This window comes from Ooceraea biroi, chromosome 13, assembly GCF_003672135.1.
Source record: "Ooceraea biroi isolate clonal line C1 chromosome 13, Obir_v5.4, whole genome shotgun sequence".
Classification (NCBI taxonomy): Eukaryota; Metazoa; Arthropoda; class Insecta; order Hymenoptera; family Formicidae; genus Ooceraea; species Ooceraea biroi.
Window position 1 is genome coordinate 838,033 of NC_039518.1, and position 27,972 is coordinate 866,004.

The 27,972-nt window shown below is 38.9% G+C and overlaps 3 protein-coding genes and 1 long non-coding RNA gene across 7 annotated transcripts; 2 read left to right on the forward strand and 2 right to left on the reverse strand.

Moving 5' to 3' along the window:
- The first annotated feature begins 1,262 nt into the window (after positions 1–1,262).
- Positions 1,263–8,000, forward strand: LOC105285791 (39S ribosomal protein L53, mitochondrial). 2 transcript variants are annotated; one of them, XM_011350271.3, is made up of 4 exons: positions 1,264–1,543; positions 6,999–7,111; positions 7,466–7,699; positions 7,904–8,000. In XM_011350271.3, the coding sequence occupies exons 1-3, from the start codon at positions 1,398–1,400 to the stop codon at positions 7,666–7,668; spliced, it is 462 nt and encodes a 153-aa protein (XP_011348573.1). In that variant the 5' UTR covers positions 1,264–1,397; the 3' UTR covers positions 7,669–7,699; positions 7,904–8,000. The 2 variants fall into 2 exon arrangements, with proteins under 2 accessions (XP_011348572.1, XP_011348573.1); XM_011350270.3 differs by lacking the exon at positions 7,904–8,000 and having other exon boundaries at positions 1,263–1,543; positions 7,466–7,784.
- On the reverse strand, positions 6,522–20,589 carry LOC113563222. The gene is made up of 3 exons (XR_003407365.1): positions 20,380–20,589; positions 13,959–14,288; positions 6,522–6,843 (listed from the first exon to the last, which is right to left on the reverse strand). It is a non-coding gene; the product is annotated as an uncharacterized LOC113563222 (long non-coding RNA).
- LOC109611390 (hypothetical protein) lies at positions 7,950–8,434 on the forward strand. Its single transcript, XM_020033784.2, has one exon. It carries the CDS (start codon positions 7,974–7,976, stop codon positions 8,163–8,165), a length of 192 nt encoding a protein of 63 aa, XP_019889343.1. The 5' UTR covers positions 7,950–7,973; the 3' UTR covers positions 8,166–8,434.
- Positions 20,590–22,836: 2,247 nt separating the features above from the next.
- Positions 22,837–25,372, reverse strand: LOC105284028 (ribosomal oxygenase 1). 3 transcript variants are annotated; one of them, XM_026974630.1, is made up of 4 exons: positions 24,944–25,372; positions 24,634–24,664; positions 23,773–24,389; positions 23,350–23,688 (listed from the first exon to the last, which is right to left on the reverse strand). In XM_026974630.1, exons 3-4 carry the CDS (start codon positions 24,387–24,389, stop codon positions 23,379–23,381), a joined length of 927 nt encoding a protein of 308 aa, XP_026830431.1. In that variant the 5' UTR covers positions 24,634–24,664; positions 24,944–25,372; the 3' UTR covers positions 23,350–23,378. The 3 variants fall into 3 exon arrangements, with proteins under 3 accessions (XP_026830433.1, XP_026830431.1, XP_026830432.1); XM_026974632.1 differs by lacking the exon at positions 24,944–25,372 and adding an exon at positions 22,837–22,872 and having other exon boundaries at positions 23,411–23,688; positions 23,773–24,937; XM_026974631.1 differs by lacking the exon at positions 24,634–24,664.
- Between the last annotated feature and the right edge of the window lie 2,600 nt (positions 25,373–27,972).

Sequence of the window (27,972 nt, forward strand, 5' to 3'; positions counted from 1 at the left end):
GGTTCTAGACCTGGTTGATTTGATATCTGGGTGTTAGACGAGTATCTCTGAGTGTCTTGCCATTGCGATAGATTCCTGGATATGTAGAAAAGGGCCAGCATTCTTGGATAGTATACAGGGTGTCCTGGGTTTAACTGACAAACGTGGGAGCATATTATTCTACTAGTGGAAACAAAAAAATTCTTGTATCGAGTTTGCTTAGGAATGCTATTATTGCAAAGTTATTGGGTGTCCGAAAGTTCTACCGATTGAAGGAAAATCAGGCAACATTTTTATGTCGATAAATATTTATTGACTTATGTACGCATCGTTATTGTTTCACAACTTTTCCACCTTTCACGCAACTGAAGATTCCTCCCAGAACTCTTAGGTTTCATAGAAAAACTCTAAGGTGGTTTTTATGTCGATCAAAGAGTTGAAGTTTCTGCTGCCAAGAGATTCTGCAAAAGACCTAAATAATGAAAGTCTGAAGGGCAATGTCTGGTGAATACGGTGGGTGAGGTAGCACATCCCAGCCTAAACTCCAACAATTTTGTCGATGAAGCGGCGCACTAGGTAAACGCGAAAGCCTACTGATAAATGAAACTATCTAAGAACAATTGAAAAACTGACAAGTATTTGTATCTTAGAATTGGAATCCAAACTAATCTTTGGAAGATGCATCCAAAAACTTAGTCAGTGAAACAAGTTTTTATTTATTTTGTGCCACTTCATTGGGTTCGACATTTTGAATTTTGCAATTTTGTACCTCAAATTCAGCGACTGAAAAAATTCTTGGATACTAGTTTTCATAACACTCGGATAGATTTTGCTTTTTTGACCGCAATATTGGGTCCGTCATTTTGAATTTGGAATTGTGATCTGAGATTCGTATTCATCAGTCCCAGAAACCCTTAGATATCAGATTTAATAACATTCCGAACAAATTTGATTTTATGATTATATTTGATCGCCATATTAGATCAGTCATTTTGAATTTTGAAATTTTGACTATGGATTCGTATTCAGCGACCCAAAAAGCTTTTGGGTACTAAGTTTTATGAAGATCGGCCCAATCAATCGAAAAAAATACAAGGACGCCATATGGCGTCAATGCCGAGATGGACACATACATTTTTCGCGCCATATGGCGTCAATGCCGCCGAAGGGGTTAATTAATAAATATCAAGCGGTACAAATCGAAAAATTAATTTTAATTAATAATTAATTTTTCTATTTTCCTTCGGAAATACTTATAATCCGCGATCTTTATCGAAGAAATGCAAGATCGATAATGCACACTGGAAACGCTGCCAACCCGCGGTGCGATTGGCAACACTGTCGCAGCAACTTCCGACAGTGATACCGCGAACGGTGTCTACGTTGTTCGCGGTCACGTATTCGCGGAGTTATCTAAGATGTCTGTCCCCTTCAGTGGAACTCTCACGCGTTCTGCCGGCGTGATTAGTGCGATCGTAAAGCAACTAAAACTCCTTAGTCTAAAGCCAGTCAAAAGAATTGACGTTCGTTTCGACCCGTTCCACGGACGTGTCAAGCACACCAGGTTAGTTCCCTGAAGTTGCATCTAACGCCACGATGTCGGCCGACAATTCCGCGGGAATTACAAATGCCATCATACTCAAACGTCAAACTTTTCTGCTGAACCCATAATTGCATTTCCACAATATTTCTCAATAATTATTACGATATTATTAAGCTTGTAGATTATTCATTAAGCTTCTGAAAAAATTAAACGAAATTAAATTCGTTAAATAAAATATAAAAAAATGAATGTAACGACTACGATCGAACTGTGGATTAATTTGTCGTAATAATTCCATTTATCTTCGAAAATCATGAACGGGAAGGCAAATACGTACAATATAATTTTGAGTCGAAAACATCGCGAGGCGTAACGATCAACTATCCGGGTCGGGTCAGGTTAGCTGGCCAGTGACGTCGATAGCGCGCGCACGCGCAACTCGCAGCCTTTGCATCAGCTAGCAGACGATGCGCAGCCCCATTGTTATTTATAGAAAGTGTCCGGACTGTGCGCGCGTTATTGGTCGAAGCAACGCTCCGACCGCGGAAAAATTCTCGAGCCGTTCCGTGCTCCGCGTCTCTCTCCAGGATAGCCCGCATTAAATCGCGTTTACCGCAGCGCGTGAGAGGTAAAGAACGAGGATTTTTTTCTCCCCCCTGTCTCACATCCCTCCTCGCGATACTGAAATGTCGTGCAATTTTGACGTTTACGCAGAACCGCGGTTGCGTTGCGCTCGATACCGCACGCCGTGAATCATCCGCCTCCCTCGATGCGTTTTAATATTGAATTACGAGATAAGAACGAGCTTCGTTCTGCTGTCGATCAGACTGAATTCATCTGATCGGCAGCGGATTCACGTGTTCACGTCATTTTTGTTTTTAGTAGTCTCCGTTCGCCGTTGCCAATTTTTTCCGATTAATTCCCTTTGCCTGCGACCGTCCGTTTCGGCTTTTCAAGCAATAACTCCGGTGAAGGAGAAATAAAAAATGTAAATTAAAATTAAGATAATCCGGGATGTCTCTTTGAAAATATCCAATTTACGTTACATGCACCCACAGAAAAGATTTCTCGACTTAATGCTATTACTCTTTAATCTATCATAAAATAAGATCGCTATAGCGACAATCATATTTATTATTGAAAAGAAGCATATTTTAATCTTGAATAGAAAATTCGAAAATCTAGATTCAAATAATCTTGGTGTTATCTCATTCATTTTCTCAAAAGGATTTAGATACAAATTTCTAGCAAGTTCAAAATATTCTTGATTTAAGAATATTGTGAGATCTAAAAGACATCTTATTCTATTCTTGTAAGAGAATTTGTAGAATCTGCACAAACCGGCCAATATTTATGTGTTGCAATCGAAAATCGGGAAAGTGTTTCTGTTATTTGCAATGAATAAGTGCAAAAGATATGGAAATGTCTTATCTCGAATCTTATTTCTCAAGTAAGTATATTGCATATACTTACTTACATTTCCATATCTTTTAATATTTCTTGTAGAGTATTGCACTTATTCATTGTAAATAACGGAAACACTTTCCCGATTTTCGATCGCAACGCATAAATATTGGCCGTTTTATCCGAATAAAGGACGCAGGAGCGCCGAGTCGACGAGCGACCGTGAGAAAATGATGCGTCGACATCGACAAAGCCTACTATAAAGTGGCGCTAATATCAAATTATTCTGCATACAAGAATATATAAGCATAAATGTGTACATGTTACTCTTGTCTCAAGACAGTAAGACAATCTTATTTAATTCGAGAGAGAAGAATAGAAATTACTGATTTAAATTAAAAATTGTTTTATTTTCATATTTTTTATACTTGTAATACGATTAAATTAGTCAAGAATACTTTTCGTCTTGTTATCAGAAAAATCCTTTCTGAGGGTGCACGGATTAATCGCGATGTAATCATTGATTATCACTTGGCCTTCCATTTTCATACTTACCATTGGCATCGATCATAACTCCAAGCTTGTTTGATTAAACTGTTTTGTCCTCCTGTTTTGTTTAGACATAGTTTACGCGATTACGTGACCAGTGTCTTTTATAACTGGTACACGACGATTGTCAACCCTCTCGCTACACCCACAGAAAAGATTTCTCGACTTAATGCTATTACTCTTTAATCTATCATAAAATAAGATCGCTATAGCGACAATCATATTTATTATTGAAAAGAAGCATATTTTAATCTTGAATAGAAAATTCGAAAATCTAGATTCAAATAATCTTGGTGCTATCTCATTCATTTTCTCAGAAGCATTTAGATACAAATTTCTAGCAAGTTCAAAATATTCTTGATTTAAGAATATTGTGAGATCTAAAAGACATCTTATTCTATTCTTCTAAGAGAATTTGTAGAATCTGCACAAACCGGCCAATATTTATGTGTTGCAATCGAAAATCGGGAAAGTGTTTCTGTTATTTGCAATGAATAAGTGCAAAAGATATGGAAATGTCTTATCTCGAATCTTATTTCTCAAGTAAGTATATTGCATATACTTACTTACATTTCCATATCTTTTAATATTTCTTGTAGAGTATTGCACTTATTCATTGTAAATAACGGAAACACTTTCCCGATTTTCGATCGCAACGCATAAATATTGGCCGTTTTATCCGAATAAAGGACGCAGGAGCGCCGAGTCGACGAGCGACCGTGAGAAAATGATGCGTCGACATCGACAAAGCCTACTATAAAGTGGCGCTAATATCAAATTATTCTGCATACAAGAATATATAAGCATAAATGTGTACATGTTACTCTTGTCTCAAGACAGTAAGACAATCTTATTTAATTCGAGAGAGAAGAATAGAAATTACTGATTTAAATTAAAAATTGTTTTATTTTTATATTTTTTATACTTGTAATACGATTAAATTAGTCAAGAATACTTTTCGTCTTGTTATCAGAAAAATCCTTTCTGAGGGTGCACGGATTAATCGCGATGTAATCATTGATTATCACTTGGCCTTCCATTTTCATACTTACCATTGGCATCGATCATAACTCCAAGCTTGTTTGATTAAACTGTTTTGTCCTCCTGTTTTGTTTAGACATAGTTTACGCGATTACGTGACCAGTGTCTTTTATAACTGGTACACGACGATTGTCAACCCTCTCGCTACACCCACAGAAAAGATTTCTCGACTTAATGCTATTACTCTTTAATCTATCATAAAATAAGATCGCTATAGCGACAATCATATTTATTATTGAAAAGAAGCATATTTTAATCTTGAATAGAAAATTCGAAAATCTAGATTCAAATAATCTTGGTGCTATCTCATTCATTTTCTCAGAAGGATTTAGATACAAATTTGTAGCAAGTTCAAAATATTCTTGATTTAAGAATATTGTGAGATCTAAAAGACATCTTATTCTATTCTTGTAAGAGAATTTGTAGAATCTGCACAAACCGGCCAATATTTATGTGTTGCAATCGAAAATCGGGAAAGTGTTTCTGTTATTTGCAATGAATAAGTGCAAAAGATATGGAAATGTCTTATCTCGAATCTTATTTCTCAAGTAAGTATATTGTATATACTTACTTACATTTCCATATCTTTTAATATTTCTTGTAGAGTATTGCACTTATTCATTGTAAATAACGGAAACACTTTCCCGATTTTCGATCGCAACGCATAAATATTGGCCGTTTTATCCGAATAAAGGACGCAGGAGCGCCGAGTCGACGAGCGACCGTGAGAAAATGATGCGTCGACATCGACAAAGCCTACTATAAAGTGGCGCTAATATCAAATTATTCTGCATACAAGAATATATAAGCATAAATGTGTACATGTTACTCTTGTCTCAAGACAGTAAGACAATCTTATTTAATTCGAGAGAGAAGAATAGAAATTACTGATTTAAATTAAAAATTGTTTTATTTTTATATTTTTTATACTTGTAATACGATTAAATTAGTCAAGAATACTTTTCGTCTTGTTATCAGAAAAATCCTTTCTGAGGGTGCACGGATTAATCGTGATGTAATCATTGATTATCACTTGGCCTTCCATTTTCATACTTACCATTGGCATCGATCATAACTCCAAGCTTGTTTGATTAAACTGTTTTGTCCTCCTGTTTTGTTTAGACATAGTTTACGCGATTACGTGACCAGTGTCTTTTATAACTGGTACACGACGATTGTCAACCCTCTCGCTACACCCACAGAAAAGATTTCTCGACTTAATGCTATTACTCTTTAATCTATCATAAAATAAGATGGCTATAGCGACAATCATATTTATTATTGAAAAGAAGCATATTTTAATCTTGAATAGAAAATTCGAAAATCTAGATTCAAATAATCTTGGTGCTATCTCATTCATTTTCTCAGAAGCATTTAGATACAAATTTGTAGCAAGTTCAAAATATTCTTGATTTAAGAATATTGTGAGATCTAAAAGACATCTTATTCTATTCTTCTAAGAGAATTTGTAGAATCTGCACAAACCGGCCAATATTTATGTGTTGCAATCGAAAATCGGGAAAGTGTTTCTGTTATTTGCAATGAATAAGTGCAAAAGATATGGAAATGTCTTATCTCGAATCTTATTTCTCAAGTAAGTATATTGTATATACTTACTTACATTTCCATATCTTTTAATATTTCTTGTAGAGTATTGCACTTATTCATTGTAAATAACGGAAACACTTTCCCGATTTTCGATCGCAACGCATAAATATTGGCCGTTTTATCCGAATAAAGGACGCAGGAGCGCCGAGTCGACGAGCGACCGTGAGAAAATGATGCGTCGACATCGACAAAGCCTACTATAAAGTGGCGCTAATATCAAATTATTCTGCATACAAGAATATATAAGCATAAATGTGTACATGTTACTCTTGTCTCAAGACAGTAAGACAATCTTATTTAATTCGAGAGAGAAGAATAGAAATTACTGATTTAAATTAAAAATTGTTTTATTTTCATATTTTTTATACTTGTAATACGATTAAATTAGTCAAGAATATTTTTCGTCTTGTTATCAGAAAAATCCTTTCTGAGGGTGTGCGTTTGTACGGATAATCAGATAATGCAAGCACGAAAGTGCTTCGAATTAGAGGAGATAAATTTTGCACGCACTTTCATTTTGTTATAATAGTCGTAAAAATATGCAACACAAAAGTCTGAAATTTCTATCGTATCTCGTTGTTGTTTAAACAAACGGAACTCACCACTACATTGGCCACATCCATATGCTTTGCCCAGCATGGAAACGGCTGTAGTTATACGAAGGGTACTTAAATCTGGCATTGGAAGCGGTAACTGCTGCTCCATTTGTGCCATTTTGCCTGCGAAAAAAGGAAACGAGAGTAACATTAAGAAATATAATATAGGGACAAAGTAGCAAGTCACGATCTTATGCCAAGCAAAAGCTGCAACGCGAAATTGCGTGAAACAGAGTTCGCTACACGTAACGCATGAATCATTTGCTTTTCATTTGCAGAGATTTTCTGTCTTACATGAGTTCTTCGAAAATTACCGCAACGAATCCGGACTGTTTGGTAAAAACCGAGATTGTGGGCGACCGTTCCGAGCCAACCGTCACGTTCAGTCTCCGTGAGTATTGCAAGAGTCTTACCTATCTCAAAATTATTGCTCACTTTGAAATGTATTGTCGCAAAATTCATTCATATCGCACAATGCAGGAAGATGTAAAAAATATTAAAACACAAGATATGAAGATGTGAGAAACGTGCAAGAGAATTAATATGAACAGGAACTTTCGCAGTACGCCGAACAAGTCGCATATTTTATTTATGGAAAATCTATGTTCTATGAAGAAATCAATTAAAACTCTATAGCGTAATTTATTTATTGATCGAAAAACACATTTCTGTATTTTTTTTCTCACCGTGATTGCGACATGCAGATACAAGAAAATCACATTTGATTTGTTTTTTTATTTTTCAGACTCGGGTGAAAAAGTGGTACTAAAAACAACTAATTTAACAAGCCTGAATATTTTGGAGCTTTACAACAAGCACATTACTTCCTTACTTCCGCCTGATCCAGCTGTGCTTGAGGCTAAGCAGGCGCTCTTGGAAAAGAAGAGAAGGCGAAAGCCACCGCCTAAGATAAAAGAAGGAAGCAAGCGTAGGGGAATCGAATTATAATTTCGTTGGCTAATTGGATTGCTTATAATTGGTAATAAAATAGTGACAGAATAAATATCTTGATTAACTTATAAATTTCATATCGATTTGTCAACAAATAAAACAAATATCAACGATATCGCTTCCTTGCTCTCGCAGTTTTACGATAAAACTTTGCTGAAAGAATCGAAAGGAACTCAATCTGCATTAATTTTATGATCTAGCGATCTAATTCACGTGCAATAATTAATTGCAGTCTTAAACCGGTTGTAACAGACGGAAATAACTACTTTAATTCTAAACTGGAAGAGGAAGATAAGTTAAAAATGGCGAGCCAGACGGGAAATAGTAAAGATTACAATATAAGGCTTATCAACACGCTCTACAGTCAAGTTCCAGCCTTCACCGACGTGTTTGATGAGGAAACTTGGTACATATTCGTTGTTTGTTTCGTAGCGAGCACTTTTCTCGTAGCATTTATCCTCTCGAGGTTTATAACTATCAGACCTGTTGAATAAGACGTAGCAACTTTTTCGATGTCTCGCATACAGCTCCATCAAATTACATTTTTATGCAGCACGCATCGCCGCATAGATTTTTCTATCCGCATCGTAGCCGAACTTTTCAATGCAAGATTTTCACTTTCACGCAACTAAAGCGACGAAATCCTGGCTGACATCGTCGAAACGGACATTTTGTAAACGTAACATGTCGCAGATTATTCCGATAATAAGACGCCGTTAAAAATGTACCAATTTTGTATTAAATATGTGGAAATAAACCAGCATAAATTATTTTTATTCTTTCTTTCCCGCGTAAGTTCTATATAGACATAAACGAGATAATTAATGAACAAAAACGACAGATATGCGCAAATACATAAAATAGTGCGTAAGTAGCGATTAACGATGTTAACGCAATATTCTTAAGGGGATGCTGGAGCTGCTAGTGAACTTCTTCGCGATGGTGCTGCCATCGCACAATAAAATGTTTTTTACAAAAATTTGGCAATTTGTACGCACAAAATCGCTGTTGAGCGGTGTTTGGACACAATTAAGGAATATGAGACTGCTTTTCGAAGTGACTTTAGAAGCGTCATAAAAGAGAATTCTGTGTTTTCCTTTAGGATTAGAGGTTAGAATACAGGAGAACACAGAATTCTCTTTAATGACGCTTCTAAAGTCACTTCGAAAAGCATCCTCATATTCCTTAATTGTGTCCAAACACCGCTCAACAGCGATCTTGTGCGTACAAATTGCCAAATTTTTGTAAAAAGCATTTTATTGTGCAAATATTGTGCGATGGCAGCACCATCGCGAATAAGTTCACTAGCAGCTCCAGCATCCCCTTAAATGAGCCAAAATATAAATTAAGGAACTAGAAAAACACTAGAAAACGAAACGTGGTTAACTGCATAACACAATTTTTAAAAAAATCCATTCTCTGTACTGCTCATTGATTGCGTCAAAAATTTATTTCTTCGGTTAACAATTTTACACAAGTGTTTCCAATGCTATTTCTATTAACATAAAAAAAAAAAAAAACGAGTTTTGCATTGGACCGCGTTTCGCGCGATAAGTAAGCGGAATGTGCAAAGAAACAACAGAAAATATTGCTCGGACGAGAGGTCTGCGGGAAGTTCGGCAGACCGGTGCGATTCTCGTTTCTCAAGTTCGCCAAGTAGTTCTGGCTTTCCTTTCTTCTGTCTACTGCTCTCCTCCTCCTCTCCTCCTCTCTCCCGTTTCCCTTCATTTTCTCTGTATGCGTGCGTGTTTCGTCCCCCTCACTCTTTGTCTGTCCTGCCATGCACCGCTAACGTCCTTGCGGACGTATGTTCTCTTTAAATTTACAGCACGAGTCCCTTTCTCTCTTTCCCTCCTCTCTCGCACGCTTGCTCCCACGTCTTAAGGGGGGAGCCTGCTTTAGAACGTTGAAAATAAAGTATAATTTTGACGAATTGTTTTTGGAGAAACTATACAGCGGATCATTATAAAACTTTGATGCATTTATTAGTACATGTTTAAAGATAAAATTATTTTTTGATTTGAATATATCGCCTGTAGAGGTCGTCCTGGAGGCATCTTAGTGCAGCCGGCATTGTAAATTGGTGAGCATTCTCCTGCCTCCAAATTTCATCCAAACTGAAAAATTGAAATATTTTCTCGTTATTTATGAATTCCCATCGTCGATGAACCTTTAATATTCATAAAAACATTAAGTTAAACAATTATTTTTGCATGAAAAAGTTCAAAAACTTTGCCTAAAAATCGTACTTTTGTGTTCTAAGCTCCACCATTTTGGCACTTTTCAACTTTTTTCTTCTCTCTTTGGTTCATCGATCATGGGAATTCATAATAACGAGAACACATTTCAATTTTTCAGTTTAGACGAAATTTGGAGGCAGGAGAATGCTCACCAATTTGCAACGCCGGCGACGCGGCTGCACTAAGATTTCTCCAGGACGACCTCTACGAGCGATATATTCAAACCAAAAAATAATTTTTTTATCTTTAAACATGTACTAATAAATGCATTGTAAATTGGTGAGCATTCTCCCGCCTCCAAATTTCATCCAAACTGAAAAATTGAAATATTTTCTCGTTATTTATGAATTCCCATCGTCGATGAACCTTTAATATTCATAAAAACATTAAGTTAAACAATTATTTTTGCATGAAAAAGTTCAAAAACTTTGCCTAAAAATCGTACTTTTGTGTTCTAAGCTCCACCATTTTGGCACTTTTCAACTTTTTTCTTCTCTCTTTGGTTCATCGACGGTGGGAATTCATAAATAACGAGAACACATTTCAATTTTTCAGTTTAGACGAAATTTGGAGGCAGGAGAATGCTCACCAATTTGCAACGCCGGCGACGCGGCTGCACTAAGATTTCTCCAGGACGACCTCTACGAGCGATATATTCAAATCAAAAAATAATTTTTTTATCTTTAAACATGTACTAATAAATGCATTGTAAATTGGTGAGCATTCTCCCGCCTCCAAATTTCATCCAAACTGAAAAATTGAAATATTTTCTCGTTATTTATGAATTCCCATCGTCGATGAACCTTTAATATTCATAAAAACATTAAGTTAAACAATTATTTTTGCATGAAAAAGTTCAAAAACTTTGCCTAAAAATCGTACTTTTGTGTTCTAAGCTCCACCATTTTGGCACTTTTCAACTTTTTTCTTCTCTCTTTGGTTCATCGACCATGGGAATTCATAAATAACGAGAACATATTTCAATTTTTCAGTTTAGACGAAATTTGGAGGCAGGAGAATGCTCACCAATTTGCAACGCCGGCGACGCGGCTGCACTAAGATTTCTCCAGGACGACCTCTACGAGCGATATATTCAAATCAAAAAATAATTTTTTTATCTTTAAACATGTACTAATAAATGCATTGTAAATTGGTGAGCATTCTCCCGCCTCCAAATTTCATCCAAACTGAAAAATTGAAATATTTTCTCGTTATTTATGAATTCCCATCGTCGATGAACCTTTAATATTCATAAAAACATTAAGTTAAACAATTATTTTTGCATGAAAAAGTTCAAAAACTTTGCCTAAAAATCGTACTTTTGTGTTCTAAGCTCCACCATTTTGGCACTTTTCAACTTTTTTCTTCTCTCTTTGGTTCATCGACCATGGGAATTCATAAATAACGAGAACATATTTCAATTTTTCAGTTTAGACGAAATTTGGAGGCAGGAGAATGCTCACCAATTTGCAACGCCGGCGACGCGGCTGCACTAAGATTTCTCCAGGACGACCTCTACGAGCGATATATTCAAATCAAAAAATAATTTTTTTATCTTTAAACATGTACTAATAAATGCATTGTAAATTGGTGAGCATTCTCCCGCCTCCAAATTTCATCCAAACTGAAAAATTGAAATATTTTCTCGTTATTTATGAATTCCCATCGTCGATGAACCTTTAATATTCATAAAAACATTAAGTTAAACAATTATTTTTGCATGAAAAAGTTCAAAAACTTTGCCTAAAAATCGTACTTTTGTGTTCTAAGCTCCACCATTTTGGCACTTTTCAACTTTTTTCTTCTCTCTTTGGTTCATCGACCATGGGAATTCATAATAACGAGAACACATTTCAATTTTTCAGTTTAGACGAAATTTGGAGGCAGGAGAATGCTCACCAATTTGCAACGCCGGCGACGCGGCTGCACTAAGATTTCTCCAGGACGACCTCTACGAGCGATATATTCAAACAAAAAATAATTTTTTTATCTTTAAACATGTACTAATAAATGCATTGTAAATTGGTGAGCATTCTCCCGCCTCCAAATTTCATCCAAACTGAAAAATTGAAATATTTTCTCGTTATTTATGAATTCCCATCGTCGATGAACCTTTAATATTCATAAAAACATTAAGTTAAACAATTATTTTTGCATGAAAAAGTTCAAAAACTTTGCCTAAAAATCGTACTTTTGTGTTCTAAGCTCCACCATTTTGGCACTTTTCAACTTTTTTCTTCTCTCTTTGGTTCATCGACCATGGGAATTCATAAATAACGAGAACATATTTCAATTTTTCAGTTTAGACGAAATTTGGAGGCAGGAGAATGCTCACCAATTTGCAACGCCGGCGACGCGGCTGCACTAAGATTTCTCCAGGACGACCTCTACGAGCGATATATTCAAATCAAAAAATAATTTTTTTATCTTTAAACATGTACTAATAAATGCAAAATTTGCTCAAATTCATCAACTGAAAATTGAATATTTTCTTATTATGATTCCATCTCGATAAAAAAGAAAAAAAATTGAAATAAATGTAGTTAAACACGTACGATTTTTAATTTTTTTTTTTATTTTTTTTTTTTTTATTTTATGACGATGAATTCATAAATAACGAGAAAATATTTCAATTTTTCAGTTTGGATGAAATTTGGAGCAGGAGAATGCTCACCAATTTACAATGCGGCTGCACTAGATGCTCCAGGACGGCCTCTATAGCGATATATCAAATCAAAAAATAATTTTTTATCTTAAACATGTACTAATAAATGCATTGTAAATTGTGAGCATTCTCCCGCCTCCAAATTTCATCCAAACTGAAAAATTGAAATATTTTCTCGTTATTTATGAATTCCCATCGTCGATGAACCTTTAATATTCATAAAAACATTAAGTTAAACAATTATTTTTGCATGAAAAAGTTCAAAAACTTTGCCTAAAAATCGTACTTTTGTGTTCTAAGCTCCACCATTTTGGCACTTTTCAACTTTTTTCTTCTCTCTTTGGTTCATCGACCATGGGAATTCATAAATAACGAGAACATATTTCAATTTTTCAGTTTAGACGAAATTTGGAGGCAGGAGAATGCTCACCAATTTGCAACGCCGGCGACGCGGCTGCACTAAGATTTCTCCAGGACGACCTCTACGAGCGATATATTCAAACCAAAAAATAATTTTTTTTATCTTTAAACATGTACTAATAAATGCATCAAAGTTTTATAACGATCCGCTGTATAGTTTCTCCAAAAACAATTCGTAAAATATACCTTATTTTCAGCGTTCTAAAGCAGGCTTCCCCCTTAAACTGGACTGCTAAGAGATTTGTATCCACGCCATGTTGAAAACAATTGATAGAATATAAAAACTCGTTGGCTCGCGCAATCGTGATTTTGCTTGAATGTAATTTATCTCGTGATCTACGTCACCCAAGATTGGCGAGATAGAAGAGGCGTTCTTCAAACCCGCAAGTACAAAAACGTGATGCTGAAACCACATCGAATTGCATTCAACGAGAGTTGAGACCCTTCATCTTTTCATTCCTTTAGTTTTGGCTGATATCGTAAATGTTAAATGAATGTATGTCGCCGTATAATTCCACTCTTGGCAATCGTTGATCTCTGTATAGCGCAGACGAAATAGGTTAAGCATTGCAAAAAATTAACAAAATAATAAAGCGTACAAATTTGAAGCGCATAGCTGCAAAGCGATCTGTGCGTGGCAAATTCAGAAAATGATAGATTAACATCTTTGTTTCACATCCCTCGAATATAGCAAACCGAAATCCACCAACGGAAAAAAAACTGCTCTCTCATGATGTGAAAAATACTGCTCGAAATTAAAATTAATCGAGAAAGACTGAGGGATCGAAACCGACAATTCCGACGCAGCTCGATTCCCAACATGCGCACACAGAAGAAGCCTTCCGCGGCTTGTTCCGTTGTTCCGCGGCACAAGTAACACGTCATCCTCGCAGATGTGAGGCACGACGTGCAGGAATTAAACTCGCCGATTTCGATCCCTCTGCTCGACGTCGCGCGCTCACCTTGTTCTGTGCGTATCCTCGAGTCGACAGGTGAGTTACACGCGATGATCGCGGAGCGTTTCTCGCAGGGCGCTCACTCGTTGCTCACTTCACACCGGCATTCCCGGCAGTCGGTTCTCGCGCGCACGTAGCACCAACGACGACGACGACGGACGCGCACGCACTGTGTACTTATTGTTCTCGTCCCGTGTGCGTGCACGCGAGACTACGTGGCCACTGCAGCCGTGCCGCCGCGGCTGTCACTCGCGAATCCAGGAAGTCGCATCCCTCGACGTCCGCGCTCAACGTGACCGCGACTCCCCTCTTCTCTTTGCCTCTCTGCAAACACACCTATACAGGCGTCACGAAATTTATATCTCTGCGCGAGCGAGCGCTTCCCTCGCTCTCTCGATTCTATCGAACTTCGCGCGCGAGATTAATCGCGGATCTGAAAAGATGAGCGGCAGCGGTGGCGGAAATTAAACCTATCCTCCTGTCATCTCCGCGTTTGTTTGAAAATAACTGTTTGATCTGCTGACTACAAATAATATCGCTTATATACTTTTCCAAGCTACTTGTTGTTGTGTACAGGGTGTTTCCTCTAACTGTAGCACTTAGAATATCTCTGCTTCCTTCGATGATATGAAAAAAGTCAAAGGACGAAAATTGTTCGATTCAAAGAGACTAGTACTCTGGCAAGAAAATTATTTTTTTTAATGTGACCTTTCACAAGATATCAAGGTCATGAACATTTTTTTAAATGAGATGGTATATTTTCCTTAACGAAATGATGTAGCTTGTAAAAGAGCAAATTCAACCATACAGAATATGTTGACCTTCAAATGACTTTGAACCACAAAAATCACGTTTAGGAAAAGAAACTCTACTGTATAACTACAAAGATATACCTTTTTACAGATGTTCGAAATGATCACCGTTTACTTCCATACACTTTCGAATTCGATGAATAAACGATTGTTTTACGTTTTTGAGAGATTCCGGAGTAACTGCGGTGCACGCACGCTGAATTCTTTCTCGCATATCTTCAGGTGTTGTCGGAATATCGCGATAAACTTCATTTGCACGGAACATACTCAACGAATCATTTCCTGATCGCTGGATTGGACGTGGTGGAAGAATTTCTTGGCCGGCTCGATCACCAGATCTTACGCCTCTTGATTTTTTTGTTTGGGGACACCTAAAAAATGAAGTTTATCGCGATATTCCGGTATATCTTTGGTATATCTTTGTAGTTATACATACAATAGAGTTTCTTTTCCTAAACGTGATTTTTGTGGTTCAAAGTCATTTGAAGGTCAACATATTCTGTATGGTTGAATTTGTTTTTTTACAAGCTACATCATTTCGCCCATCTCATTTAAAAAAATGTTCATGACCTTGATAGCTTGTGAAAGGTCACATTAAAAAAAATAATTTTCTTGCCAGAGTACTAGTCTCTTTGAATCGAACAATTTTCGTCCTTTGACTTTTTTCATATCATCAAAGGAAGCAGAGATATTCTAAGTGCTACAGTTAGAGGAAACACCCTGTAAAATATATCCTAAGCGATGGTTTGCTTATCGAGGAAGGTAGCAAAAGAGACAGCTGGTAGGTTCAACACGGTTTTGCCTAGTTATTTTTTAACGCATCAACAGGAAATGGACGTGAAACAGACTCGACTTATAACTTCAGACGTAATAAGATCCGCCATCTTTTTTTCACTGGGCCCAATTCGAGCGTGTTATTGCAACATCTAACGTAACATCGTACTGGAATAAGACTTTTCTAATGTTAAAAATAATTTGATGTTTCTACTTTGCAAAAGTATTCAAAAAATGCTTCTTCGATAGATAAAAGACATTCGCGTGAGAAAAACACGCACACGTGTGCGAGATGAAATACGCTCGAGGTAAAACAGTCGTCGTCAAGCCTCAACTAACGGCGCAAGATTACCTCGACGTGATCGTCTGTTCTGTTTGCAAACGCGATATAACGTTGCAAGTTTGCGAAAACAAAAGCCGAGAGAAGAATTTATCGACAATCCGCACGTTGTCGCAAATAAGTCGAGCGTCTCTCCATTTACTTATCAACCCGAGCGAATCGTTTGATCGCGGGAAATGAATCTCGATCTCTCTTTTGCTCGTGCGAGAACAATGTGCCTCAACCTTGACTTGAGACGCGGTTTACGCAGGATGATCACGAGTCGATGACGACTCGCGGATATCGAGATCGAGACGGGAAAAACGCGGATCGCGACGGTTTACGCGTTGCAAAAAGGAGTTCTAACAGATTACATCGTGTCACTGCGGGCACATAATCGATATATACCTAACTTACTACTCTATATATATATACATATATATATATATACACATAACGTGATATTACCCACTGCAATACACCGCAAATCGAACGTGCGACTATCGCAATAATATTACCCAACGTTTCGGACAGTAAAATTTTGCACTGATCCCGCGCTAATCAATTAAATTAATTTTGCATAGTAATTATCGCTTATTACATGCAAATCGCATAAATTGGCGTGCACGAGAGAATAAGATTCGCATTCTCGAATTAATATTTTTAATTATCGCCCGCACGATTAGAGGGACAACGACTGTTCCGTTGCAAGTTAAGTTTCATCACGTCGCAATATGTACGCGAAAAAAAAGAGACGCGACTTCCGCGTGCGTCACGTGCGCACGCACGCACGCACACGCACTGCGCTCGCGCTCGGCACGCTTTCGTATGTCGTGCTATCGTCCGTACCGTCCGTACGAGCGACAAGAAAAGAAATTGGGTCGTTCGACCGGTCGCGCGGTCCCGCGATACTCGCGCGCGCGTTTCACCGAGCTGATAAGCCGACAGACGACGAGCCGCCAAAACGTTCTCGCTTTGTTAAACGTACCGTCCGTGTCATCTACCGCGTCGAATCGGCGTTTCACTTGCGAGCTCGACGGTTCTTGCGAGAGTCACATTGGTAAACCAGACGGCATCCTCTTCTTAGTACTTGAAAATACGTTTCGAGAGTAATTTATAAATTTCTTTTGCAAAAATCGCGTCCGAGCTGCCGATGATGTACAATTACGTTCGTGCGTTAAGGGGAAGCTGAAGTTGCTAGTGAACTATTTTTTCACTATAGCGATGGTAATTGCAGTTTCGAAAATTCTCTTTATTGCTTGTGCAGAATAAAAAATCCTTTTCCACAAATGAAGTATAGATAGAAAGAAAGCCCGCTCTACAGGACTTTATATTCAAAATGGAAAAAAGTTAGAAAAGACAAATGCAAGTTTTTAACTATTTTTTCACTATAGCGATGGTAACTGCAGTTTCGAAAATTCTCGTTATTGCTTGTGCAGAATAAAAAATCCTTTTCCACAAATGAAGTATAGATAGAAAGAAAGCCCGCTCTACAGGACTTTATATTCAAAATGGAAAAAGTTAGAAAAGACAAATGCAAGTTTTTAACTTTTTTTTTCACTATAGCGATGGTAATTGCAGTTTCGAAAATTCTCTTTATTGCTTGTGCAGAATAAAAAATCCTTTTCCACAAATGAAGTATAGATAGAAAGAAAGCCCGCTCTACAGGACTTTATATTCAAAATGGAAAAAGTTAGAAAAGACAAATGCAAGTTTTTAACTTTTTTTTCACTATAGCGATGGTAATTGCAGTTTCGAAAATTCTCTTTATTGCTTGTGCAGAATAAAAAATCCTTTTCCACAAATGAAGTATAGATAGAAAGAAAGCCCGTTCTACAGGACTTTATATTCAAAATGGAAAAAAGTTAGAAAAGACAAATGCAAGTTTTTAACTTTTTTTTTCACTATAGCGATGGTAATTGCAGTTTCGAAAATTCTCTTTATTGCTTGTGCAGAATAAAAAATCCTTTTCCACCAATGAAGTATAGATAGAAAGAAAGCCCGCTCTACAGGACTTTATATTCAAAATGGAAAAAGTTAGAAAAGACAAATGCAAGTTTTTAACTTTTTTTTCACTATAGCGATGGTAATTGCAGTTTCGAAAATTCTCTTTATTGCTTGTGCAGAATAAAAAATCCTTTTCCACCAATGAAGTATAGATAGAAAGAAAGCCCGCTCTACAGGACTTTATATTCAAAATGGAAAAAAGTTAGAAAAGACAAATGCAAGTTTTTAACTTTTTTTTCACTATAGCGATGGTAATTGCAGTTTCGAAAATTCTCTTTATTGCTTGTGCAGAATAAAAAATCCTTTTCCACCAATGAAGTATAGATAGAAAGAAAGTCCGCTCTACAGGACTTTATATTCAAAATGGAAAAAGTTAGAAAAGACAAATGCAAGTTTTTAACTTTTTTTTCACTATAGCGATGGTAATTGCAGTTTCGAAAATTCTCTTTATTGCTTGTGCAGAATAAAAAATCCTTTTCCACCAATGAAGTATAGATAGAAAGAAAGCCCGCTCTACAGGACTTTATATTCAAAATGGAAAAAGTTAGAAAAGACAAATGCAAGTTTTTAACTTTTTTTTTCACTATAGCGATGGTAATTGCAGTTTCGAAAATTCTCTTTATTGCTTGTGCAGAATAAAAAATCCTTTTCCACCAATGAAGTATAGATAGAAAGAAAGCCCGCTCTACAGGACTTTATATTCAAAATGGAAAAAGTTAGAAAAGACAAATGCAAGTTTTTAACTTTTTTTTCACTATAGCGATGGTAATTGCAGTTTCGAAAATTCTCTTTATTGCTTGTGCAGAATAAAAAATCCTTTTCCACCAATGAAGTATAGATAGAAAGAAAGCCCCCTCTACAGGACTTTATATTCAAAATGGAAAAAGTTAGAAAAGACAAATGCAAGTTTTTAACTTTTTTTTTCACTATAGCGATGGTAATTGCAGTTTCGAAAATTCTCTTATTGCTTGTGCAGAATAAAAAATCCTTTTCCACAAATGAAGTATAGATAGAAAGAAAGTCCGCTCTACAGGACTTTATATTCAAAATGGAAAAAAGTTAGAAAAGACAAATGCAAGTTTTTAACTTTTTTTTTCACTATAGTGATGGTAATTGCAGTTTCGAAAATTCTCGTTATTGCTTGTGCAGAATAAAAAATCCTTTTCCACAAATGAAGTATAGGTAGAAAGAAAGTCCGCTCTACAGGACTTTATATTCAAAATGGAAAAAAGTTAAAAACTTGCATTTGTCTTTTCTAACTTTTTTCCATTTTGAATATAAAGTCCTGTAGAGCGGACTTTCTTTCTACCTATACTTCATTTGTGGAAAAGGATTTTTTATTCTGCACAAGCAATAAAGAGAATTTTCGAAACTGCAATTACCATCGCTATAGTGAAAAAATAGTTCACTAGCAACTCCAGCTTCCCCTTAATAACAGTTAACGCGATCCGACAAAGACGAACGAGTTACCTAGAGACGCTATCGCACGATCTGTTACGCGAAGCACGGAGTAAAGTACGCCGCGGAGTAAGCCGACGTTAAAAAGTCGACGCAATGCTACCACACGCCGCACGCTCTCGCTCGACGCGTAATGGACACGCGGAATTACGTGCACTTGGGATCTGTGTCCAACGAGCGAGATCGTTCGCTTGGCAACGCGTCGCCACGACGACGGCGACGACGTCGACGTCGATGACAACGACGACGACAACGACGCGGAAGTGCGAGAACGAGGACGATGATTCATACCGTTTTGCTCACAGCGACCGATGACACTTGTCACTCGTTTAACCTTTAATTCAATTCCTCGACCGCGTTCGCGACTGCCACGGTCGCTCCGCCGCGAAATGCCGCACACACACCGCGCGCGCGCGCGCGCGCGGAGCACGACGGATCTCGCGCGGGCACAACACTTGGTGAGCGGTCGGCCCGGGGTCAAAACAAAGCGACTTCGCTGCCGAAAAACGGTTCTTCCCGTACGCGGCACGAGCGTGTCGTCGAGATGCGCGTGATTCAGTGCCGGATTCCGACGTCGACGTCCACGTACGCGACACTCCCGCGTCTTTCTGCTCCCGCTTGCCTCCTCCTCCTCCTTCACCACCTCCTTCTTTTTCTCCCTTAGTTTCTATTGCAGCTCGAGGCGCGCCCGTTGTCGCCGCTTTCACTCGCGTTGCGATGCCGCCGGACGCGCGATCCTCGCGGCGCGGAGCCGCCAAAAACGATCACCAAGTGTCAAGGTTGCCATTGTGCACACACGTATGTGACTCGCGCTCGCGCGGTGCGTAAGATCGCGCGCGCGCGGGTATCGCGCTCCCGCACACAACTACATCCTCCCTCGTTCCCTCTCCTTCTTTCTCTCGCTTCTCTCTCTCTCTCTCTCTCTCTCTGTGTCCCCTTTCGTCCCCTTGTCGTCGCAGTGCCTGTCGCACGCTTCCTCCCTTCCTACCTCCCTTCACACCGCCGCCGCCGCTGCCGCCGCGGTACCGCTATCACAACAATGGCATTATCGCAATACCTGCAGCTTGTTCCACGATGACACTGGCCACGACACGTTGCGGCCTACCGCAGCAGCCGACCAAACGCACTCGCAAACGGGAAAACGGGACTCGCTCGCGTCCGGCTCGATGCGTTATTCGCCGCGGTTTTTTCAGCGGAATTTCAGTCGAAGCGCATTCGGCGACCAACGTTTCGTGAGGGAGTCCCCCCACTACTTGTTCGATTCGCGCGACGGCGCGCAGCCGCGCGGCCGCCCTCAGGGCCGGCGCGAGCGAGCGTTCGCGGGTGCTGCGCGCGCTCTCGTGTTTACAAACAAATGCCCGGCTGACCACCGAGAGCCGCCGCACAGTGGGCCAGCGAACCAGTAAACCTGGCCAAAAATATGAAAAACGAAAATTCACGCAGGGTGTTCGTATTACAGAGAAATATTCTTTTTTTGTTTTTATTCAAGAAACATTTATTATTCCATATCATCATCATCATTTTCGTGATCACAACAATCGTTAGAAAATGCATTGTTTTTTTCTAAGAGACTGAGAATTTCTGCATTAAAATGCCCTCTTTTTTACGATTTTTCAAACATAATGGCAGATATTGGCACATTATTTTTGCCGAAAATGAAAAAGAAGATCTTAAGCTATAGAATGAATAAAGAAACTCGCTGGGATCGCGTGGGGTTTTTTTGATAGATCGAAGAATGTGCGGAGAGAGGGAATGCAAAGTGCGTCTGCCGGTAAACAGCCCTTATGATGGAAAGAAATTATGCTTTTCTTTTTCATCAATAACTTTTATAAATAGCTAAAGTGTTATTATAAATGATATTCTAACGGTGTATTCTTTTATATAAGTATTTTACGCAATAAATACTCCTATATAAACGCGTCGCGTGGAGAGAAAAAAATTGGGATATTTTATATCACCCGTGTTCAAGGTATTGTGGAATGAAGAAACAACAACATAGAAGAAACATTTTGCCAGAATACATTGAACTAGATATTATACTGATATAATAGGTACGTTCGAACACCCTGTGTGAACTTTCATTTATATATTTTGGCCAGGTTTACTGGCTCGCTGTGCGCCGCGCGCGGCTGCTTCGATCGGCCATAGATTCGGTGACGATGCCGAGATGTGCCTGCGCGTGTCTGTCCACTTGCAGTTGTCACACCTGCGATTGCTCGCATATTTCACTTTTACTAATTTTTTTGAATAAATGGATCTATTTTTATCTGTAACGGTGGCATTTCTAACAAAATTTATTTTCATGTTAAGACTTTTCTTGCAATTTAATTTATAATCATTTTTAGATAAATTTAGATATTTAATTGTATCATTATTTCGCAAATTCATATTTACGTTATAAATATGAATTTAACAAATAAAAAGATAAACAAATATCCTGCATTTAGAATTGTATCACATTTTATCATTTTTCTTCGGAAAGGGCCCAAACGAAGGCACCCAGATGCTCGACTTTTCTCGCTTAAAGCCGCGACTGAATGATGTCATAATCAAACAGCCAATCGGATACTCTCGTGAATCAACCATACAAATACCTGATAACATATTTCACCTCTCCCCTCCTCGCCGAGCCACGCATTTTACAACCTAACCTTTTGTCTATGAATTAATCTAGAGTATCATCAAATAACCACCATGGGTGTTAAAAATAACTCGACGATAGGTTAGAATTCGAGTATACTTTTTTTTTATTCGATTTTATCTAGGTACTATTAAAGTAGAACAAGTAGTACTATATATCGATTATGATAAGGAACCAATAAAACGCTTGTGCGTCGTAAACAAAAACGACCGATTGGACTGCGTTTTCCCGCCACTTCGTTCCTCTTTTTGTAAATCTTACATTTGATAACAATGCACTGTATTATCATGAATAAAACGTTATTCCTACGAAACCATATACAGGGTGTCCCGGATTTTAACCGACAAACTGCGGGAGCATATTCTACTAGTGGAAATAAGAAAAAATTTTTATATCGAGTTTGCTTAGAAATGCTTTATTACAAAGTTATAAACCAATATTGAAAAGAAATATCAGATAAGTAACAACGGAACATAGTGTAGAATTTGCAAGGTCGAAGATGTTCACATGTATTCATGTTCACTATGTTGAAACGATTCAGTATGATTGTTACTTTCACAACAGTAGCCGTTAGATTTCAATCGTCGTGTCAACTAGCAATTACTATCAGAATGCCAAAAGTGTTTTCAAATGAGGAATACACTGATATTCATTTCGTGTACGGATTCTGTCACGGAAATGCACGAGCTGCCGTACGAGAGTATCAACGTAGATTTCCTAACAGGAGAGTACCAGATAGTTCTGTGTTTAGTAATACCCATTTGCAATTACGTAATTTGGGTTCATTTCGACCTATGAATGAATATGATGATGTTCGTTCAGCTCTAAGACACCGACGACGCTCGGAAAGAATCTTAAATCTTCGCCAAAACAGCTGGATACAGTTAGACGGTTGTCCATCGCACTATGCTAGACAAGTTAGAAACTGGTTAGACGAACATTACGCTCATAGGTGGATTGGTCGAGGAGGACCGGTTTTCTGGCCTCCAAGATCGCCCGATTTAACGCCTCTTGATTTTTATTTATGGGGAACTTTAAAAAATAAAGTTCACAGTACAGAAGTAATCTCGCTTGAAGGTTTAAAGCAACGAATTACTAATTCAGTTACCGAGATGCAACAAAATTTTCAGGAATGTCGTACTGTAACAAATTCTGTACTACGTCGATGTCTAGCTTGTATCGATGTGCAAGGACAACATTTTGAAATGCGTCACTAAATCATTGCGTAGATAATTTTTATTTTTGTGAAAAAATCCGTTGTTACTTATCTCATATTTCTTTTCAATATTGGTTTATAACTTTGCAATAAAGCATTTCTAAGCAAACTCGATATAAGAATTTTTTCTTATTTCCACTAGTAGAATATGCTCCCGCAGTTTGTCGGTTAAAACCCGGGACACCCTGTATAATAATTATCATATTTCGCTACGTCTTACTACATCCTTACCGTTTAACGCGTGCAACTGAGGTATGAATGTCTGAGGATTCAACATCCTCACGGAACACTTATTTCGGTAATAATCCCAAATGACACTCGGAAGAGCACGGCCGGGGGGGTTGTGTGTCTCTCTCTCGCCGTCGATGTACGAAGTGACATCGATGTTCTTGTTGAAGAATACATCGTGCTCTCGCAGCACTTGGTCCAGTAACGGCGTCGACATAAGGTGCTCGTAGTAATTGGGGTCCTTCCTCTGTATGTGCACTGGTGTACTCTCCCAATTGTCTCTAATTAAAACAAAGCGATCGATACACATAAATGATGAAACGTAAGCGACAAACGGAGGCTTGATCAGATCCGCAAAAACTTACGCAAAGAAGTCTTCCACTTTTAGGGGACTGATCAGCCACTCGAACAACTTTCGGCTGCTCTCGATGGGATTGCCAAGGTTCTCAGGATCGTCGCACTCTATATCCTTGTAATGATTCAAACTGTCATTACCCTGTGTCTCATAGTTCTCCGTTGGTGATTCTTTGGCTTCTCCGTTGTCAGAATTCATCTTGTCCTCTTCCTTTTCTACCTTCGATTTCACTTTCTTCTTTTTTAATTTTGATTTTTTATGTACCCTTTGAACGCTGTCTGTCTCAACCGTTTCTTTCAACTGTTGCGTCTCATCGACTTTATATTCTCTCTGTACAAACTGTGCCTTCTTTACAGTAGGTAAGAAGTTGTTCTTGAAGACTCTTAAGTTACCAGCCTTGGTGACAACACCGTCTTTGTTCTTTACAGTGACGTTCAAAGTGCACTTCTGTTTACTCTGTCGCTTTTTTGGTATGTCCTTAACAGCGTTCTCCGCAACAATTTTCTGACCGGTGGCTTTGTTCTCTCGCGAATGATTACTTTTTCTCTTTTTAGGACTTAATGGCTGCTCTGTGCTTTTACGTTTGTATATGGAGAAAGCTGATACTGGCTCTGTGTTCTCCGACATCTGTAATAAATATTAACCAATATTTATATATATATATAATTGTGATTTTTTAGCAAGAGAGAAAGCAATGCAAGACGACAGTATTCGTATTCGATTCTTATAATGATATAGCACGCGTGTCCTATATAATTTATTACTATATTATATAATCTTAAAACATTTATATTAATTAATATAAGGAATATTGTCTAAAATCTATATTTAAAGCATAATTTCATTATAAGAATGAACTGTGGATACAGACCTCTAAGTCGCCTGTGTCCCTTGCCGAAAAGCTACAAATAAGTATAATTAAACATGTTTTCAAAAATATCAAGTTTTTATTTCTCAAATATCAAATTAAAACACGATTATTTCATCAGACGACTCGGCGTAGAAGTCATGCACAGTCATGCACACATGATTAGGTTAGAATAATGCTCCGCGGAAATACCACGTCTAGATACAACATATCGATAAATTCAGTACATTATCAAACTACGAAGCTTTCTAATTTTATCAAAAGTTATGATATATTTCAGTATAAAAAATATATATTAACCCTTTTCACTAACCGGGAGTTTCAACGATGACACGTGGTTCGCAAGGGCTAGATATCTTTTCGACTGACCGTTGAGTTATATTACTTGAAAATAAGGTTAACCTATACCGCGCCAAGAAGTAGCATCGCTATGCTACTTTTCAGCCAGAAATAATGAAGGCTTGCCAAAAATGAGAACGAAATTGTAATAAATAACAAGAATTTCATCTTTGATTTTGAGCAAAAAATTTCAATTACACAGTTAATTTAAAACGTGGACATCGATTTGAATCTTCAGGTACGTTAGTTGAAATTACCACTTGTAAATTATAAAATATTTTACATTTAATTTACAAACATGATATTAAACTAATTGGTTCTAATAATGTAAGAGGCGAAAAATAACTGGGAGACTGCCTTAGATTTGAACTCGAACTCTCCGGGATCCCTGGTTCACACGCCTAGGTCTTAGGCTGTACGGCCAATACTCCTACTGTTGTGATCAACTTGTTTTCATTCCGATCCTCTATACGACCTGTCAGTCTCGACTATCTTTCCAGATCTTACAGCTCGGCCAGCTTGACATTACATTCGTCCCCGAATGTCTCCAAATCGTCGGTTCACTCCACTTGAGTCCCTCCCAACATCCATTTTTGGTTCACTCTTCTGAGTCCCTCACAACATCCATTTTTGGTTCACTCTTCTGAGTCCCTCCCAACCTCCATGTTGGTTCACTCCTCCGCGTCCTTCCCAATCTCCATGTTGGTTCACTCCTCTGAGTCCGTCCCGACCTCCATGTTCAGGCTTCACTACCGGCCAGCTGCTTCTCAACTCCCTCCTCTCTGAGGGGTAGCGGATGACCCTCAACTGTCTTCGAGGGGTAGCGGATTTTATCCCACTTCTGAATTGTAAGAGGCGAAAAATAACTAGAAGACTGCCTTAGATTTGAACTCGAACTCTCCGGGATCCCTGGTTCACACGCCTAGGTCTTAGGCTGTACGGCCAATACTCCTACTGTTGTGATCAACTTGTTTTCATTCCGATCCTCTATACGACCTGCCAGTCTCGACTATCTTTCCAGATCTTACAGCTCGGCCAGCTTGACATTACATTCGTCCCCGAATGTCTCCAAATCGTCGGTTCACTCCACTTGAGTCCCTCCCAACATCCATTTTTGGTTCACTCTTCTGAGTCCCTCCCAACCTCCATGTTGGTTCACTCCTCCGAGTCCTTCCCAATCTCCATGTTGGTTCACTCCTCTGAATCAGTCCCGACCTCCATGTTCAGGCTTTACTACCGGCCAGCTGCTTCTCAACTCCCTCCTCTCCGAGGGGTAGCGGATGACCCTCAACTGTCTTCGAGGGGTAGCGGATTTTATCCCACTTCTGAATTGTAAGAGGCGAAAAATAACTAGGAGACTGCCTTAGATTTGAACTCGAACTCTCCGGGATCCCTGGTTCACACGCCTAGGTCTTAGGCTGTACGGCCAATACTCCTACTGTTGTGATCAACTTGTTTTCATTCCGATCCTCTATACGACCTGTCAGTCTTGACTATCTTTCCAGATCTTACAGCTCGGCCAGCCTGACATTACATTCGTCCCCGAATGTCTCCAAATCGTCGGTTCACTCCACTTGAGTCCCTCCCAACCTCCATTTTTGGTTCACTCTTCTGAGTCCCTCACAACATCCATTTTGGTTCACTCTTCTGAGTCCCTCCCAACCTCCATGTTGGTTCACTCCTCTGAGTCCTTCCCAATCTCCATGTTGGTTCACTCCTTTGAGTCCGTCCCGACCTCCATGTTCAGGCTTCGCTACCGGCCAGCTGCTTCTCAACTCCCTCCTCTCCGAGGGGTAGCGGATGACTCTTAACTGTCTTCGAGGGGTAGCGGATTTTATCCCACTTCTAAATTGTAAGAGGCGAAAAATAACTAGAAGACTGCCTTAGATTTGAACTCGAACTCTCCGGGATCCCTGGTTCACACGCCTAGGTCTTAGGCTGTACGGCCAATACTCCTACTGTTGTGATCAACTTGTTTTCATTCCGATCCTCTATACGACCTGTCAGTCTCGACTATCTTTCCAGATCTTACAGCTCGGCCAGCCTGACATTACATTCGTCCCCGAATGTCTCCAAATCGTTGGTTCACTCCACTTGAGTCCCTCCCAACCTCCATTTTTGGTTCACTCTTCTGAGTCCCTCACAACATCCATTTTTGGTTCACTCTTCTGAGTCCCTCCCAACCTCCATGTTGGTTCACTCCTCCGAGTCCTTCCCAATCTCCATGTTGGTTCACTCCTCTGAATCAGTCCCGACCTCCATGTTCAGGCTTTACTACCGGCCAGCTGCTTCTCAACTCCCTCCTCTCCGAGGGGTAGCGGATGACTCTTAACTGTCTTCGAGGGGTAGCGGATTTTATCCCACTTCTAAATTGTAAGAGGCGAAAAATAACTAGGAGACTGCCTTAGATTTGAACTCGAACTCTCCGGGATCCCTGGTTCACACGCCTAGGTCTTAGGCTGTACGGCCAATACTCCTACTGTTGTGATCAACTTGTTTTCATTCCGATCCTCTATACGACCTGTCAGTCTCGACTATCTTTCCAGATCTTACAGCTCGGCCAGCCTGACATTACATTCGTCCCCGAATGTCTCCAAATCGTCGGTTCACTCCACTTGAGTCCCTCCCAACCTTCATTTTTGGTTCACTCTTCTGAGTCCCTCCCAACATCCATTTTTGGTTCACTCTTCTGAGTCCCTCCCAACCTCTATGTTGGTTCACTCCTCTGAGTCCTTCCCAATCTCCATGTTGGTTCACTCCTTGAGTCCGTCCCGACCTCCATGTTCAGGCTTCGCTACCGGCCAGCTGCTTCTCAACTCCCTCCTCTCCGAGGGGTAGCGGATGACTCTTAACTGTCTTCGAGGGGTAGCGGATTTTATCCCACTTCTAAATTGTAAGAGGCGAAAAATAACTAGGAGACTGCCTTAGATTTGAACTCGAACTCTCCGGGATCCCTGGTTCACACGCCTAGGTCTTAGGCTGTACGGCCAATACTCCTACTGT

What these genes read in the sequence shown, in the direction of transcription:
- LOC105285791 (XM_011350270.3), top strand. Translation starts at nt 1,398, where the DNA reads ATGTCTGTCCCCTTCAGTGGAACTCTCACGCGTTCTGCCGGCGTGATT. An exon ending in GGACGTGTCAAGCACACCAG is followed by an intron (nt 1,544 to 6,998) that starts GTTAGTTCCCTG and finishes TTTCATTTGCAG; the next exon opens with AGATTTTCTGTCTTACATGA. An exon ending in AACCGTCACGTTCAGTCTCC is followed by an intron (nt 7,112 to 7,465) that starts GTGAGTATTGCA and finishes TTTATTTTTCAG; the next exon opens with ACTCGGGTGAAAAAGTGGTA.
- LOC109611390 (XM_020033784.2), top strand. Translation starts at nt 7,974, where the DNA reads ATGGCGAGCCAGACGGGAAATAGTAAAGATTACAATATAAGGCTTATC.
- LOC105284028 (XM_026974631.1), bottom strand. Translation starts at nt 24,389, where the DNA reads ATGTCGGAGAACACAGAGCCAGTATCAGCTTTCTCCATATACAAACGT. An exon ending in AAAGTGGAAGACTTCTTTGC is followed by an intron (nt 23,689 to 23,772) that starts GTAAGTTTTTGC and finishes TGTTTTAATTAG; the next exon opens with AGACAATTGGGAGAGTACAC.